Source organism: Tauraco erythrolophus, chromosome 14, assembly GCF_009769465.1.
Source record: "Tauraco erythrolophus isolate bTauEry1 chromosome 14, bTauEry1.pri, whole genome shotgun sequence".
Lineage (NCBI taxonomy): Eukaryota > Metazoa > Chordata > Aves > Musophagiformes > Musophagidae > Tauraco > Tauraco erythrolophus.
The window spans coordinates 11,429,966-11,442,332 of record NC_141478.1 but is presented as its reverse complement, the minus strand read 5'-3'; the positions used below and the strand labels follow the sequence as shown (position 1 = coordinate 11,442,332).

General features: G+C 39.8%; 1 protein-coding gene across 1 annotated transcript; it reads left to right on the top strand.

Moving 5' to 3' along the window:
* The first annotated feature begins 318 nt into the window (after window positions 1–318).
* Window positions 319–11,989, top strand: GATM (glycine amidinotransferase). The gene is made up of 9 exons (XM_086620390.1): window positions 319–387; window positions 815–1,033; window positions 5,509–5,704; window positions 6,221–6,411; window positions 7,732–7,869; window positions 8,148–8,312; window positions 10,195–10,258; window positions 10,375–10,491; window positions 11,877–11,989. Exons 1-9 carry the CDS (start codon window positions 319–321, stop codon window positions 11,987–11,989), a joined length of 1,272 nt encoding a protein of 423 aa, XP_086476516.1.
* The last annotated feature ends 378 nt before the right edge of the window (window positions 11,990–12,367 follow it).

The following is a 12,367-nucleotide window of genomic DNA, read 5'->3' as shown; positions in this document are numbered from 1 at the left end:
TCCGGGGCCCGATCGCGCCGGCCGCTTTCATCGCGACTCGCGGGCAGAGCCGAGCCAGCCCTCGGCCGCGGGGGTGCCCGGTTCCGCGGGAGGTGCCCGGTTCCGCCGGGGCCGCCCCGCCGCCCAGCAGCAGCTCCGCACGGCGCCGGGCGGCTGCCGGCCCGCTCCGGGCTCCGCGCCGCTCCGCGCCCCTCCGCGCCCCCTCGGCCCAGGGGCGGTGCCGGGGGCGGGGCGGGCCGCCATAAAGGCGGCGGGCCGGGCGCGGGGCGCAGAGCGCGGAGCGGTGCGGAGCTGCCGCGGCCGGTGCTGCCAGCGGAGATGCTGCGAGTGCGGTGCTTGCGCGGGGGGAGCCGGGGAGCCGAAGCGGCGCATTACATCGGCTTGCGGGTTGGTGCCAGGCAGATCCGCCGCCGCGCTCCGAGGGGCTGGGATTGAGGACGCTCCGCCGGAGCGGTGGGTTCGCGGCCCCTCCGCGCCGGCGGGTGCAGGCGTGCGGTGGTGAGCGGGCGTAGGATGGCTACCTGCCTTGACCGAGGCTCGCCCGTGCATCCTTCCAGTTCAGCAGCACGGAGTTCAATGACTCCAGTCGCCACTGTCAATGCCGAGCTCCTGCGAGCACAACTCGAGGGTATTTTAAAAGGCAAATTGTCCTTTAACCACCTCGTAGGCTGTGAATAAATTAGAACGGCTGTGCCAAACTGCGTGTTTCTGTTAATGCTCCAAATAACGTACGTTGCTTTGAGATTACAGTGTGAGACTGAATCATCACTTTTTGTAAGGGAAACATAATTTTCATTCTTATTTTTATTTTAAGCTTGGAAGAGTCTTTACAGGATGGGTGCAGCGAACTTTCCAGAGCACCCAGGCAGCTACAGCCTCCCAGAACGCCTGTGCTGCTGATGACAACAAGGCTACTAGCCCTGTGCCTAAGGACTGTCCTGTTTGTTCATACAATGAATGGGACCCACTGGAAGAGGTCATTGTGGGAAGAGCTGAAAATGCTTGTGTTCCACCTTTTTCTGTGGAGGTTAAGGTAAAAAAAAAACCCCAAACAACCTTTAATAGGCAATATGTGATTTTTATATATACAATTTGTTTAAGCGTTACAGTGCACAAGGTATGGTGTTTACTCCTGAGGATACTTCTTGTGAGCCAGTTGTTTAGATCTGTGAAATTTTACAGCATAGCCATGTTGGTGTGGTATTTACTCCTTGAAAGCTGAAGCTCAGTTACCAACCTCTGGAATCCTGTTTCAGACACTCCAAATATATTCTAGCAGCTTCAGAAAAAGAAGCTGATGAGGACTGGTGTTTCTAATATACAGCTATATGTATGTAAAACTGCCATAAAGAATGTACAGAAAGAGTAAAGAAAAAAAGGTCTAAATTTGTTACATCATAACATTAAATGAGACAAAATTCTGTTCTCAGGTAGTGACCAAGGGCTTGCTTTCATGTCAGAAAAAATACTCTTTCACATGTCTAACTTGCTGAAGTGTGACATGCCTATATATATACATGCCTGTATATAGCTAGCCTAGTTCTACTGCCTATTAAGCCATAACTAATGAAATGAGGTCAAAACTTGACTTTCTGTTACATGCAATACCAAAAGCTCAATGGGGAGTGTCAAAGTGTAGGATTACCTCTGCAATTCAACTACCTACAACCTGAGGTTAAAGCAAGCTTTAGCTTTGCTTTGTGTAAACTGTCAAGTCTAAAGAATACATAGGCCACAACAGGTAATAGTAATAGAGTGTGTCAGCTGAGATGTGATTTCCTCTAGCTTTCTCTGCTTTTGTCTTAAATTGTGCTGTAGAAATGCAACAGTAACTTCACCTGGAGGTGTTGCCGCATAATCCAAGCAGTAGTCCAAATCCTACCTCGCTAACACTAAAAGATATTAATAGATTCAGTTATTGTTCCAATCTCTGTGTGGCTGAAAGGTAAGGCGAGTGTATGTGCGTTGTTCCAGTATAATGCAATAGCCAGAAATCCCTGTTACTGTCCCTGTAAATTGCAATACTAGGGTTGATGTGTATCACATGCCTTCTGCCAAACATGAATGAGGGTCATTGGTTATAAAAACTGCAGTTTAAAAGTAGCAAATTTGAGTTGTATAAGGAAAAATTGAAGTGTTGGACCAGAGAGGCTTTAAAAAACACATCTCAAATTACAACAGTTTTGGTAAATACATGCTTTAAGGTACTTCTGAGTTGTGTTTTAGGATTATACCTATGTTTATTTACAAAATATTTAAGTGCAGAAGTATGCCTGCATTCAGCACTCCTGTACTTTGAGACATGATTTTAGTATACATGTCTTTTTACTGTCATGTAGGAATGATGTGCTTGGCATAAAAAAGACGAAGGAATGATTTTAATAGGGAACCCTACACATCTGATGAATACTAATGAACTGACACTTTATTTCATATCCTTTTGGGAGCTTGAGATGGGCTGTGCAAGTTATGTAGAGGTAAATACACTATTGGGAAACATGGGAAATCTCAACTAGGAAGTTAACTACATTAATTAGGAAGATGCCCTTTTTTGAGTTAGCACTTTGGTCAGAAATCTCACCGTTCAGATATATTCTTCTGAAGCAGTTGACACTTAGTCAGTTAAGCTTTATAGCTTTGTACTCTTCAATTTTTTCAGTATATTTTGTGAAGAATAATGCATTTTTGGTGAAGAGATATTATTACCACAGATCATTATATCTTGAGTGAGAAGCTGAGGGGGGTGGGTGGGGTGTTTACTACTGAATTAGGCAAAAACCATTTTGATCTGAATTTCTGTTTCAATGTACTAAATTTAATAACTGTCATTACTAGCTTTGAGGTACATCTTGAGATGATAACTTATTTATTTTTCACAGCAAATGTTTAAAATATACGACAACTATAAGGAGTAATTCTGGTGTTTCTTAAAGACGATATTTTCCTTGCAGCACGCTCTTAAATCCTTTCTTTTCAGAAAGAAATTTTTCTTGAATGCTGCTACAGTTTCTCAGGTATTCTCAGACAGTAGGATATAAGATGCATTGAGGAGTATTATTTAAAGCTCTTTACTGTGTCCTGGCCGTGGTACTTTTTGAACAGTCTGAAATAAGTTGTATGTACATGATCGAAGCAGCCTGAAATCTCAGCCCTGAATTGGTATGAAATAAATGTCCCAGTCATATACCCTTTTCCCAGTTATTCAGAAGGTAGGGAATATGAGTGGCGTTATGGTGTTAACCTTTACTCTGTCATAACTTTAAGATTATGCCATCATATTGGTGCAAGACAACTGTAACTTCTCAGATTTGAAAAAGAGCAGTACTAGAGGGCACCTGGTGAACAGAGGGGAGCTGCACCTCTTAGGAATTAACGATATTCAAATACATTATGGGTGACTCTGAAAATAACTACTCCTTAGGACAAATTTGTCTCATTAGCGGAGCATCTGTAGGAATGCTAGGCACTTCATATGATCTGCATGTGACTTCTGAACAGCTGGCAAGTGTGAGGTGATCAAATTACCCAAGACCTCACTTAGAGAAAAAGAATAAACTTCAGGAAGGATGGGAAGAAGCTTCAGTACTCGGAGAGCAGAAAGGCCATGCTGTGACCTTTGCCTGGGCTCTCTACATAAGTGTTAAGGATGTCTAAAAGGTTGAATTTTCTCTTCTTTTTGTCTTACCTCTCTAGCATGAGGGCAAATATCCAGAAATAGTAGAGAATAGAGAGGATAGGTAGCCTGGATTGTTAAAGGAGATCAGGCATGCCTTCAGATGAATGGCCTTGCCTGCTTGGGGCTCACTAGCAGTACTCGTGTAAAAGGGACATCATTGCATTGTTTTTGTCCAGAATGTTGCTTTCTGGAAGGTGGTCAGAACGGCAGTGTGAGGAGATAACCTGATGTTTGGGAGGGCAGGTTCTCCTGCATCCCATCACTCTTGCTGCCTGAATGAGCAGGACTCTGTTTGGTCTAAGGAAGACCTGACCACTTGCTCACGTGTCCCTGACCCCCTCTGCTCTTGTTCCAGAAGAGCTCCACATGTGCTTATTCTTCTGTCATGTTAGTGTTAGCAGAGACTCATCGAACCTGCTGGTTTCATAGCTTATAAATCTGAATGAAGTACTTTAAAAGATACACTGAACTGAAGGAGCATCATTCGTTTTGATTATGTGTCTGGATTTTCTTAACCATGAGAAATAGCACATTATTTTAAATTGATTTAAGAAAACTGTCACAGGTTTTCGTGAGCAGAGGATTTAGGCCTGTAAATGTTGCACTTGTTTTAATCCAACCCTGACAGGTGAGTTTAGTATCTTGCATTTTCTAGACCTGCTGTACCTGAAATATGGCCCCTTCTAGCCAACAAGGCATGTTACCTGTACTTGGGATGGTTTTAGAGTTCCTGATGTCACCACTGTGACAGTACTGAAGTGAGATTTTAACAAGGTGACTGCTGATGCATCTCATTTTGGAGATGAGCTCAAGGTTTTTTTCATTTAAAAACATGTCTGCTAACCTTATTAAATAGCAGAGGCTGTAGGATTTGTTGTATTGTAATGAGGACCATATCTTTCATGACCGCTTGGCAATACTAACCACTAAATACTCACTGAAGTGTAATGTAGTCTCTTAGTTTTTATCTGTGATTTGATAAATAATGAGACTTTCTGTAGGGCTGTGGCTAAAGAGGGAAAGAGACTCCTAGAATTATTTATTACATTATTTACAATAATATTTCCATCAGTAGAAATAAGTAATGTAAGCTACTGATCCATCTATACCTAAAAAACCCAGGAAATTAAATATCTGAAAATCCCATCTAAAAGTCAAACTAAATTTGGAAGTGGAAACGAAATGTGTACTTGTTTCTCCATGTTGCAGAATGGTTTTCCCTTCTTTTTTTCCTGATGCTCCTCAGAGGCCTTTTTTTTTTTTTTGAGCATCATGCCATATGTACAGTACTGAAACTATCTGCTAGTTCAACGAGCCTGCTTAGCACACACAGCTGAAGCTTAACTTTGTTCCTGTCCGTAAGTGTTTGTGAAGACATCAGCCATTCACTAGTAGTCTAACACCTGCACTTACGTAAGTTTAATGACTGGACACAGACACATCATAAAACATCTGAGTGAAACCTTGCTAATGGTGTGTATAAATAGAAGCAGTAAAGACAAAAAATAAACACAACAGGGTGCTACCAGGATAGGGTTCTCAATAACTGAGTGTTTATCTGGAACATTGAAGCTTCTCTCTTTTTTTATTTTCCCCTCTCTTCTCCTGCCCCTTTATTTTAGAAGAATCAGCAGGACATTAACAATTCTTAGCAACTCTACAAAATATTGCAGGAATCAAATATAAGGCGTGTTAGGGTCATGACATTTACAAAGCAATGGGAAGTCAGTGAAAGAAGAACAAGAAAATTTGAACATAGACTTATGTCTTATTTCACTCTACCAAAATAACTGATGCTTATTCTTTGTCACTTACCTGTTCTTTTGTTTCAGGCAAACACATATGAAAAATATTGGGGATTTTATCAGAAATTTGGAGGCCAGAGCTTCCCCAAAGACCATTTAAAAAAAGCTATTGCTGAAATTGAAGAGATGTGCAATATTTTGAAAAGAGAAGGTGTAATTGTCAAGAGGCCTGATCCGATTGACTGGTCTGTGAAGTATAAAACACCTGATTTTGAGTCTACAGGTAAATGTTCTTTCATTGTTGAAGGCCTTATCTGTTTAGCTAGTCTGAGACATTTTGGATGTCATGTAGTCTATCTTCTCACTCCGAGCAGGATTATTGCCAGCACTAGATGAGGTCAGTGATGACTTTGTGTAGCTCTGATTTGGAGAATCTCCAGGGATGGCAATTTTGCCACCTGGTTTTCTGACCTATTTCAGTGCTGCATGGACTTCTAAATGAAAGATGTTTTCCTAATACCTAATGTGAACTTCCCACACTGGCATCTGTTGCCAGATTTCCTTGCTATTTTGTCACTGCCACTACCAAGAAGTGTTCATTTGTCATGTTTAATGGCCCTGAAAATAGCTGTAGGCTGTTACTACTTTGAACCCTACTTGCCACTTGAAATAAGCTGAGGTCCCTCTACTTCTCCTCTCAGGTCATGTGCTGTAAGGCTCCCTTGACTGTCTTGATGACAGTTGAAAGAGCTTAGAAAAGTGTCTTTGTCTCGTAGGTTAATGGCCTTTTTCCTTTCAGGTATGTACGCTGCCATGCCAAGAGACATCCTGTTGGTGGTGGGAAATGAAATTATTGAAGCGCCTATGGCTTGGCGTGCTCGCTTCTTTGAGTACAGAGCGTACAGACGAATAATCAAAGATTATTTCAACTGTGGTGCTAAGTGGACAACTGCCCCCAAACCCACAATGGCAGATGAACTCTATGATCAGGTGTTGTTCTCATTTTGCTTCAGGACTTCCGTTCCAGTTATACAGAATTTTGTTGATAGTTTTAACCTGATATCAAGGCTTCCCGAAACTGGGGAGGGAGATGGGACAAAACGACTCTGGAAATCTGTGTTTTTTCTAATGTGTGTAAATATTCTGTAGCCTTTCCAGGTGAAACTGAGTGTATGCAATTGGGGAATGAGAAGCAGGAAGCTGTGCTTATTGAATTTGAGTCTGCTTTGAATTGTTTTGATGACTGGCTGTAACTTAGCATTACTAAAGAGGAAGGAATGCTATAAAGACATCACAAAGATTACTTTAAAGCATTGAGATTCTCTGAGAACATCCATATGTTCTGAGTGTATCAGGAAAGTGGGAAATAATATGTATTTTGTCACCAAAAAACTGATAATCCTTGTTTTGAATGATGATTACTATTTTGAAAGTTACATAAAAGAAATAGTGGAGGATCTAAACTGTGAGTATTTACCTTCCAAATATTTAAGTGACTATTTTCTTAATCTTTTTCTCTTGTAATAATTTTGACTTGAACAATGCTGGTAGTTTCCTATAGACCCCTAAATGCATTAGGACCTCAGTAAGAGCATCTACAATAAGTGCAGTAAAATTGATTGTGGAATGATTATAACTTTCTGGGAACAGTGACATCTTAGCAATGATGCAAAGAAGTCTTTGTGAAACAAAATTACCTTAGAGTAATCTGTCAGCATTAAACATCTTCCAGAGCCTGTTCTAAAGCACGCTTACTTATCCAGTAGGCTTTTTTTGTGCTGTTTTTTCCATCTCGTTTGTTCTTAATTGCATTGTTTCATTCTAAAATCTATTTAAATTTCTGAAGATCTACCTTCTAGTTTGAAGTACTGCTTCATTCTAAAATGTGGAGAAAGTAGGGAGTCCGCCTTTTTTAGGAAGTAGCTTGCATACCAGTATTTCTGTCATTGTGCAGTGATTTGATGGACTGATAGTTAAACTCTACTGGTAATGAGTACTTTTCATCCAGAAGCCAGAATATTATAGAGACAGTGGCTCTGAAGAGCAATTATCTTCTTGTTATAACTGTTGTCTCTTTTCTCATCACCTATTCTTGAATGTACTTAAAACATTTTACTTAAAACTTCCACATTTATGCTTTCTTTTTTTTTTATTCCAGTGACAGATGAGCCAAACCACCTCCAATGAACGTACTAGCTATCAATCTAAACGTATTTTCTTAATTTCAAAATACTCCTCAGTAGCAAATAGTTTGAAAACTTTCCCTTACCATCTCCAACCTAAAGTTGTCATTCCATTTTTTATAACTAGGATTATCCAATCCGCTCTGTTGAAGACAGGCATAAACTGGCTGCTCAGGGAGAATTTGTAACTACTGAATTTGAGCCATGCTTTGATGCTGCTGACTTCATTAGAGCTGGAAGAGATATCTTTGTACAAAGGAGCCAGGTAAACAAGTGTTTCTTCCAACAGTTTTGATATCTGTCTTAATGATTGATACTTGTATTTGTCTTTTTAAATTCCTCAACAGCATTAAAATAATAGTGTTGACAAAAGAAGCTGATATTCGTAGAATGTCTGATACACAGGATGAGACTGTCTTACAGCTAAGAGGTTAGCTAAAGGCACAAACTTCTATTATTTTTGGCTTTAAATATTTATTTAAACAAAACCTTGGATGCAGTTTATATTCCAGCCTAGTGAAAATTACTTTGTCGTGTTCTCAGGTTACAAATTACATGGGCATTGAATGGATGAGGCGGCATCTTGCACCAGACTATAAAGTGCATATAGTATCCTTTAAGGATCCTAACCCTATGCACATTGATGCCACTTTTAATATCATTGGACCTGGTCTTGTGCTCTCTAACCCAGACCGTCCCTGCCATCAGGTAAGAGTGTAGCAGAGAGGAAAGTGTTTTATGTTTAAAAATGGCTCAGCTGGAATAAGTCTCTGCTGAGTAATCGCTAATCCACAAGTTTATTTTATATACACTTGAATAATATTAAATTACTGAAATTAATTAAATAGCACTCAGTTGTTTGGGAACTTACAGATGTATTTGCATCTTGACTCTAGAACTTTCTCAGTAGTGCAATGACCATTGTTTTCCCCTGGTTTTCTGCTGCTGCTCTTTGTGCTTCCTTATTGTGAGGCTAGGGGGATGTGTCGTGTGTTTCTTCCTGTGCACATGGTTTAAATATGACGGAAGCAATCTATTTTGTAATAATGTAGTATCAAAGGAGGTACATAGGATATACTACTTCTCTGAACACTTCCACTACTTAAGTATATTAATTGTATCCAAGGAGGAATCGAGGGTTTTCTGCTGCTCAGATGACTAATCTCCCTTTTTATTCCTTTTTTTGGCAGCCTCTCCATTGGTATTGTTAACTGTACCAATAGCAGGAGGCTGGTAATTGCTCAGGCATTCAGCTTTGAATAACCGAGTGAGAAACACTTTTTGAAGAGTAGCAAAGAGGAGAGACACAGCTCAGTGTGTAAAACCCACTACTTCACTCTGAGGAAAACGCTAATATTACTAAACAGTGCAATCTGATCAAAAAGCTTTCCAGAGAGTAAGAGCTTATCCCTGTTAAGGACTCGTTACCTGTACTGTCAGTGCTTGAGGATTTTTGTGAGGATCCCTGTGATTTCAGGAGCTGTACAACCACATAGGAATAGCTGAGCAAATACTGAGTTAGTGGGATAGAGCTGTTAGCAGCAGAAATGTTGGAACCATGTGCAGGTATAGCTCTTAGAAGCAATATTAGTCTATTCTCAGCAAGTGGCTTCAATGCAAATGTTCCCATTGAATTACTGCCACCTGTAATATCCATTATGAGAATGTTTTTAAAAGATACAATCAGTCTTTTCTTCCCCTTTTCTCTTCCCCTGTTTTTCATAATCTTATTTGTGAGAGAAGGCTCTTAGTCTCCTTGTGTTAAACCCATGCGCTGGGACTTTTTTAATGGAAAACTTTTGTCTGTGTAGATAGAAAAAACGGCTTTCTTTCATAAAAACTGGTTTGGTAGTTCTGGATGACCAGGAAATAAGGTTGGAGGTGTGCGTGAAGGGGGCTTTTCTTTAAAATCCTGGCAGGCTAGGCTGGTTTATTGAGTTTTCAGAATCGGAGCTCCACCTCGTGGTAACACTTTATGGTAAAGAGCTCTTCCAAGTATTCAGGCAATGAAGTTGAAAAATCGGTTTGCTTTATCCAAGTTATCCTCTTATTTTTAACTTAATTGTGCAATTTTTAGAGACAGAAATTATTCCATAGGATGCCATTGTTTCCTTTGTTAAATAAACTGCATATTAAGTTTCTTATGAAGCATGATGCAAATGTATTTTTGGTGGTTTTGTTCCTATAAATGGCAGTGTAATTCATATGAATGGCTTTTACAGTCATATGGGAAGAAATAATACAAAAAATAAAGAATTTAATACTTTTATGCTGTTACTAATATCTTTACTTCACAGGCTCTAAGCTGCATGTGTTACCTTTTGTCTTTAATGTATCCTAGTATACCTAGCGTATATAAAAGCAGTAGAAACAAATGCTAATGGTATGCAAAGTTTGAAAAGGCTTTAAAAAAAGTGCTTGTATGAAAACTGGATTTGTTGATGGAACTTGAATGAGGGCAAGAATAGTGAACAGCGGGAAAAGGGTGTCACGTATATTGAAATAGCCTTAGAAAATGTGGCATAAGGTGAAAGACATAATGTGATGCTTTTAGAACCCTGTTTAGAATTTAATTAAATTGCTCTTTCAGATTGAGCTCTTCAAGAAAGCAGGCTGGACTGTGATTCGCCCTCCAGTGCCACTCATCCCAGATGGTATATTCACTCTTTCTTTTCTAAGAATTTGAAGAGTATTACTAAAAGTATTAATATGGGACAACATTGGTACAAAATCTACAATTATTGTAGAAGGTTCATTCTCATCTCTTTAGATCACCCACTGTGGATGTCTTCTAAATGGCTCTCCATGAATGTCCTAATGCTGGATGAGAAACGTGTAATGGTGGATGCCAATGAGACATCAATTCAGAAGATGTTTGAAAATCTGGGTATGTCCTAACAAAATTATCTTGACACCAGCTATGCACATCAGGATGAATGGAGGTTTCACTTTAAAGTAGTCAAAGAAACTGGCACTGGAAAAGGTACTCAATTGGATTAGCAAGTAAGAATTATTCAGTGATTTCTCTCCTGAATATTTCAGTCATATGAATATGGGTGGCTTACATCTTGTGCCCGCTACAGCTTGCAACGAAGGAAGGTATGAGTAGCAATTAAAATTACTGCTAGCATGATTTTGAATGAGCTTTTTGTAAAAAAAAAACAAAACCTGTCTGTTCAGTTTGGAGGTCAAAATTTGTACTGGAGAGGTTGAGTGTGCATATTGCTGAGTGATGTAGAGCTGGCTATCCCTCGTTGCCAAAATGCTTTCAGATTTTTTTGGTTTCAAGCTCATTGTACTTTAAACTGTCAAATTAAGACCACTTAACCTAGGCATTTCTGCTCATTTAGGGAGAATCTCAGTCCTGTGAGATGTAACCTCATGATAGGGTGAAATTCCTTTAGGTATGCAGTGGCAAGAGAACTGTAATTGAATATAAAATCTGAAAATCTTGTTATGCACAGCTAACTGCAAAGACAAATGATACTTAAAAATCTAAACTCATGCAGTTAATCCAACTGCTTCCATCACAGTCCGTGTGTTCTAAATAAACTGTAGTCAGTAAGTTTCTAGGGCTGAGATGGGTCTACTGGGAACAAAACTATTGCTGACCTAGATGATGGATTCTACTGAGCTGCTCCTGAAAGTACCAAGAAGCAAAAAGGCAAACTTCATAACCGAAGCATCTTCTGATCCTGGTCCATCTGTCGGGTCTTTGTATAAAGCTGAGCCACAGCTGTAACATCAGAGCTGAAAAGAAGTGGTAGGAAGTTTAACCTAGGTAGTAAGTGTAACAGCCTCTTTCCCCTTTCAGAGAAAGAGGGACTTGGAACTCCGTACTTTGAATGCTGCTTTACTTGAAAGGCACTTGAAAGAGCACATTCAGTGTCTGAACCATAAATGCTCACACAGATCTATGTAAATGTGCCCTGGTCGTATATTATAGCAGAATTTCAGCTAATTCTTCACATACTGCAAAAACTGAATTTTTCTTTTTATTACTGGCACATCACAACACATCAAACACCAGCTATGCTCCAGGCACTGTATATTCCTCAGGATATTGCTGGAATAAACAAGCCAGCTATGTTCCTAGATTGTTCTCTGCCTAGAATTTGGGTAAAGAAATTCTTAACAAAGGAGTAGGAAATACTTTCCGTACTTGCATCTAGCCATATGATCTGATAAAGCATTATCTAATGTTCTGATCAAAGCTTACCACGCGAATTTGAGATTTTAATTTTTAAAGTATGCAATGTACGTTTCTTGCAGGCATTTCTACAATTAAAGTGAACATTCGCCATGCCAATTCACTGGGAGGTGGTTTCCATTGCTGGACATGTGATATCCGCCGCCGTGGTACCCTGCAATCTTATTTTGACTAGTTATGAGTCATATAAGCAGCAATTGTTCAGCTTCTAAAATAAGCATAAGAAATTAACAAATTAATTTCAATTTTGTTTAAAAGGCTGCATGAGCTCTAGTGCTTGATCAGTGGTGTCCTTACAGTGGTCTGGTGAATGATTTATTCTTATATACTCTTCATTTTCAGCAGTATAATTGAAATGACTTCCATCAGCAATACAGGTTTTCTGGCTGGCTTTTCCAAAGACATCCTTCATCTATGAAGCCTTGTCACATTGGCTTCGAATGTAAAAACTTGACAAGATAGCTAAAGGGTCTTGCTAGAATAGCTTGGCCACTGATATTGTACATCTACCTCTGTCTAGTTACTCTATCAAATAGGCAGCTTGAAATATTAA

Bases quoted from the DNA above. Each gene is read 5' to 3' on its own strand.
- GATM (XM_086620390.1), top strand. From the start codon at position 319: ATGCTGCGAGTGCGGTGCTTGCGCGGGGGGAGCCGGGGAGCCGAAGCG. The intron at 5,705-6,220 runs GTAAATGTTCTT...TTTTCCTTTCAG, and splicing joins ACCTGATTTTGAGTCTACAG to GTATGTACGCTGCCATGCCA. The intron at 8,313-10,194 runs GTAAGAGTGTAG...TTGCTCTTTCAG, and splicing joins CAGACCGTCCCTGCCATCAG to ATTGAGCTCTTCAAGAAAGC.